Below are 5,638 nucleotides of genomic sequence, written 5' to 3'. Positions count from 1 at the left end.
TTCTGGAAAAAAGGATTGTTTTGAATAGAGGAGGGGGTCATTATTTTATCCTTCCCTACCAATAAACGATGACAAAAGCAGATTCCTAAGAACTAAAACGGCAACAAAGCGAGAACATGATTAGAAAAATGAATAAATAACATTTATTTGGTACAAAGCGGCTGGCGGTGTCCGAGAGGCCCCAGGGGCAGGGCGCGCCCTCACAGGAGCAGGAGGGGGCCCAGCAGCAGCTCGCCCTGGCCCAGCAGGCGGCCCCGCTCCAGCCCGCGGCCCCGGTTCTCGGCCTTGACGCGCACGGCCAGGCGACGCACCTCGTCCTCCGAGAGCCCGTCCAAGCACAAGTCCTGCTCCAAGACCGCCCGGCGGCTCAGCCGGACCACGGCGCCCCGCGGCCGGCGCGTCTGGCCCGGCGGCTGCAGAACGAAGCTGACGCGGCAGCCGACGGGGACGCGGGGCTCGGCGGCCCCTCCGGCCGGGTCCTCGGCGCGGAGCAGCCGGACGCGGAGGCGCCCGCTGTCCCGACTGTACTCGACGGCCAGGCGCAGGGCGCCGCCGGCCCGGTCCAGAGTCACGGTGCCCTCAGCCTCCAGGCGCTCGGGACGAGGGTCGGGGGGCCGCGGAGGGGACGTGGCGGGGGCCCGGGCCGGGGACCAGGAGCCGGAGCGGCGCCCGTCGTCGTCGTCGTCATCCCCGTCCCCGCTGGAGACTGAGCGGGCGCGGGCCAGGCCTCGGCTCCTCCCGGCCCGCAGTGCGCGGCGCAGCAGCCCCTCGGGAGCGCGCAGGAGGCGGCGGCCGTGGGGCCGCGGGGCGAGCGCAACCGGCGGGAGGGGGCGGGCGGGGGCCACGGGAGGCGCAGCAGGGACTCTTCTCGGGGGCGCGAGGGGGTCGCCGCCGCCGCCGCCGAAGGTGCGGGCCCGGGGGCGGGGCGCGGGCAGGAGCGGGGCGGTGCCCGAGCCCCCAAGGAAGAGCGACTCCTTGCGGCGGGTGTGCGGGCTCTCGAGTAGCGCGCAGAAGCCGTAGGCGGTGCGCGCACGGGGCAGGTGCGGCAGCGAGAGCGCGGCCTGCGAGCGTGGGTCCCAGTCCGTGCGGCCCGCGCCGTCGTAGGCTCCTCGAAACCAAAGGTCCGGCTCTGCAGCGCACCGCCGGGGCAGGGCGGCGGCCTGGGGCGAGGACACTGGCGCGCAGGGCGCGGGCAGCCGCGGTGGGATGCAGAACTCGGGGATGCGGTCCGGGGTGAGCACGTTGGAGAAGGCAGGCTCCAGAGCCGCGCGGCCCGCGGCCGAGGCGCGGAGTTTCCCGAGGAGCCGCATCCTCCGAGGCTGGGCCTGGGAGTGGGGGGAAGAAACGCTCCTGCGAGGGAGAGAAGCTACTAAGTTTGGACGCCCGGGGCCTCTCGGCAGTGCCTGGACCCCTCCCCGGAGCCCTCTGGGAGTGCCAATGCTCCTGCCAGTCCGGGCCGAGCTCTCGCGCGCCCACAAAGCCACCCGCCTTCCATTCATTGTTACTAAATAAACGAAGAAGTAGAAATCAGACCTTTGCCTCTTCTTCAGTCCCTCTGGTTCCTGAGTTGCAAGTTCAGTGCCCGTCCCCTTGCGGTTCAGGCAGGCGCGCCAGCTTCAGCACTGTGGCCGCGAGGTGGGCGCTCCTCACTTATATCGGAGGCTGAGCCCCGCCCAGCTGGCCCGGAGCCCAACCCTTGGAGTCGCTGGACGGCCCGCCCTCCCGGCCGCCCCTTCTCGCCAGCACCAGGCCCTGTCGCGGGGGCTCTCCTGAGAGCGAAGCTGTGGCGAGAGCCGGCACCCTCTGCTCAGCCCTGGGACCTACATCCGCTGTGCGTGCAGGGAACCGCCCGTGAAAGGTTGCCGGTGGAGGAAGGCTGCCTAGTCGGCCTGCCAAGGGAGAATCGGCGGCTGAAAATGTTGGAGGTTTCTTGGAGAAGGTGCAGCTGGATACGGAAACAAGAATTTCCCTTTTGCTGGGAGCTAAATCCTGCCCCCCCCCGGCCCCCCGGAGGTGACCTACACGTACTAGCATCTTCCGTTTTACTGCCCCCACGAACCTGCAGTGTGTAGACACATATAGTTCCCATGGTACTCGTGTACTTATTTATGCGTCTGTCCCCCTCCGTTAGACAGTGGCCTTCTTAGTAGTATAGGGCCTGGCTCAGTCAGTGCCATATATATTGGTGGAGTGGGTGAATTAATGTATGCAAAAATTTCTGAATGACTACAGGCTCTGCCTATCATCTTGATGGTCACAAAAGGTGGGGTTTCCGGCTCACGCCCTAAAAATGACACTTGGTATTTCCAAAGCTACCCCTTTCTCTCTGCTCCAGCATGGAGGTATCCAGCTAGAAAGCACTTCACAGAAAACCCAGATGGCCTCTCTCCCCACCCCGCCCCCAACCTTCATTTTCCAAGATGAGAATACTGAAGTCCAGTGGGACTTGAGGAAATTCCATAAAAGTTCAGTGGAGCTAGTAAATGGCAGAAACTGGAACTAGCAATTTCCTGTCTATTTGGCTTTGTATGTGATGCTTCCTGCTATCTGAAATGCCCTCCTCTGCTTTTTTTCTCTATAGGAACTCCTTTTTTTTAGTTCAGCCAGACATCATCCCCTTCAGAACATTTACTCAACTCCCCCACTACAGTTCTCAGCCGCTTCATGCACATTCTATGGACCACATTGCTGCATTTAGCAGGCTGCTTTGGAATTTTTGGTTTACAGGTTTGTCTCCCCTACTAGACTGTGAGTTTCTTGAGGGCAAGGACTGCAGTAATGCAACCGGAGAGGAGTCTGGTGGACCTACTATGAATACATGTAAAATAAATAGAAGTGCTGTGATCCAGAACCTGGGTCTGCCTCCATCCCAAAGCAGACCTAAGGGACAAGCCTGGTTGTCTTATTCAACTCCTCCAGTTTCAGCATCTGGAGATACAGTGCCAGGCAAATAATAATTGCTCAGTAAATATTTGATGAATTATACCATGTTGAATTCAGCCTGATCTACAATCCAGGTCTTATGACTGTCATGTGCTTTTAACCACATATCTGTCTAACTGCTTTATTCAATGTCTTTCTCACAACAAACCAGTGCAGTGGACATTGCTTCTGTTTACGATATAAGAAACTGAGGCTCAGGTTAAGAGACTTGTCTAAGGTCGTTCAAATTATGAGTCACAGCCCATGTATTGTAAGTCCTAGCTTTTTGCTAATTTCTTCCTTCTCTCTTTCCTGCCTTCCTCCCTCCAACCATCCACTCAGTTCAATATCATTCACTGAGTTCACTGTGTGTCAGGGCACGTGTTCATGGTTTGTATTGCACTTGACACCCAGAATGTTAATTCTTAAAGCAACTCAGTGTGCTAAGTATTTTCCATTATCGCTGCTTTGGAATAAGTACCATCATTTCCAAATATTTAAAGGTAAGGAGAGTGAGTGTTTTCCATGGATAAGTAATACTTTCTTTTTAAGTTGATCACTGCTGCCCTCTGTTGTGTGCTTTCTGATACGGCAAGCATGAATCCCTACGCAGCCGGAGAGCAGCAACCAGACCCGCTGCAGCCACACCTGCAAGCGGAGGAGTCCCCAGGGGATCTCGGACTGGATCCTTTCCTATTGCTTCTGCAGGCCGGTCTGCAAATCCGTGAGCCAATGGTCTTCTCTGAAGCAGAGCAACTAGCATTATAGCCTGCTTATGTGCCAGCCCGCTTCCAACGAGACCTCAGTGAAAAGGGCCTTCGTGACATGAACACACAAACATTTCAGCAGTGAGTAAATCCACTGGAAGCAGGACATGGGATTTGAGAAACTGTGCTACCACCACATCCATGTTCACAGAAGACCATAAGCATGGCTATAAATGCAATCTCTATGCAGAGGGTTTTCCAAAACTATTAGTTTTCCATGGATCAATATTCTACAGAAGAGAAATAAGATACAGGGAACTTAACTTACTTACGCAGGGTTACACTCCAGTCATTCATTCATCTAAACCCATAGCTGCAGGCTGTAACCGCGGTCAGAGGCCTGGTGTCCCTCCTGATTCTTAAATCACAATAGGAAAAAGTGAAAAACAACCCCCTCAGTGGAAACTCTGAACATACCAGTTGTTTCATTATTTTGTGCCTTATGACCACAAAAGGTTCACTATCATCTCGTTTGTATTCAAGCTCTGAAACTGTTATTTTAAAGAAACTACACCATTAATAACGTTTAGTGATCCCTCACTATATACTGGGGTCTTATTTAATCTCTAAACAACTCCCTAAAGAAGGTAGAGATGTAGAAAGTGAAGCTCAGAGAATAAACAACTTGTCCAAAGTCTCCCATCCAGAGAGACCAGAGCTGGGACTCAAACCCATATCCATCTGGCTCATTATTCTGTGTGCTTATAAACACTTCCCCACAGTGCCTGCCTCAAAGCTATTTCTCCTGACTCCATCTCCTCTCTAAGTGGTTAGATAAAAGAAAAAGAGACCCTTGGTGCAAGGCCTTGAATTGAAACTGTACACCTTATTGATTATACCAGCACCTAAATGATTAAAGCATGCAATTGTCATAAGCAGGAAATTACTGGTTATGCATAGTAGTGCTGTACTGTTTGTAGACAGAATCTTTGTCCTCTCAGGAAGTGTATTGATTCTCTTTATTTATACCATACCTTGTTCCAAAACAGGACTTGAGGTGACTTACATAATAAAGACTCGGGGAATTTATTGTCAGCTAGAGCCTGACACGGTGAAGATGGAAAAGAAGTGCACTTAGCTAAGTAAAGGACCCTGAGTGAGGTCACAAATTGACACATACCAATACCTATGCCCCCAGGATGAGAAGAACAAGGTGTGGGAGACATTGAAGAAGATGCAGTGGGAAGGCTGGGAATAGTATTGTTTTTTCAATTGAAAAATAGTTGTTTTACAATGTTGTGTTAGTTTCAGGAGTACAGCAAAGTGATTCAGATATATGTATATATATATATTATTTATGTATATTCTTTTTTAAAACATTTATTTATTTATTCGTCTGGGCCGGCTTTAGTTGTGGCATGCAGGATCTTCATTGTGGCGTACTTATAAGAAGAGATTAGATTAGAACAGACATGCATGGAGGGAAGACAATATGAAGAAGATGGCCATCTACAAGCCAAGGAGAGAGTCCCTTAGAAGAAGTCAACCCTGCCAAAACCTGGATTTGGAGTCCTAGATCTATGCAGAAATAAATTTCTGTTATTTAAGCCCCCTGACCTGTAGCTCCTTGTTATGGCAGCCCTAGCAAACTAACACAGTGGGTTAAAAATGGTAAATTATTGGGCTTCCCTGGTGGCGCAGTGGTTGAGAGTCCACCTGCTGATGCAGGGGATATGGGTTCATGCCCCGGGCCAGGAAGATCCCACATGCCGCAGAGTGGCTGGACCCGTGAGCCATGGGCGCTGAGTCTGCACGTCCAGAGCCTGTGTTCCGCAACGGGAAAGGCCACAACAGTGAGGGGCCCGTGTACCGCAAAAAAACAAAAAACCTTAGTATAAAAATGGTAAATTATTATAATTTTAATTTGCATTTCTACTGTTGATAATTGAGGTTTAGCAATTTTGCCAATTAGCCATTCAGCTTTCTTCTATAAAATTCTTTTAGATTTT

At 52.5% G+C, this 5,638-nt stretch overlaps 1 protein-coding gene across 1 annotated transcript; it reads right to left on the bottom strand.

The window, feature by feature from the left end:
* Window positions 1-200: 200 nt before the first annotated feature.
* Window positions 201-1,604, bottom strand: LOC132419843 (C2 calcium-dependent domain-containing protein 4A-like). The gene is made up of 2 exons (XM_060003735.1): window positions 1,534-1,604; window positions 201-1,350 (listed from the first exon to the last, which is right to left on the bottom strand). The coding sequence occupies exon 2, from the start codon at window positions 1,308-1,310 to the stop codon at window positions 201-203; it is 1,110 nt and encodes a 369-aa protein (XP_059859718.1). The 5' UTR covers window positions 1,311-1,350; window positions 1,534-1,604.
* Window positions 1,605-5,638: the final 4,034 nt, after the last annotated feature.

This window comes from Delphinus delphis, chromosome 2 (genome assembly GCF_949987515.2).
Source record: "Delphinus delphis chromosome 2, mDelDel1.2, whole genome shotgun sequence".
NCBI classification, from domain to species: Eukaryota; Metazoa; Chordata; class Mammalia; order Artiodactyla; family Delphinidae; genus Delphinus; species Delphinus delphis.
Note: the sequence above shows the minus strand (reverse complement) of the source record. Positions and strands in the feature narration are given on the sequence as shown.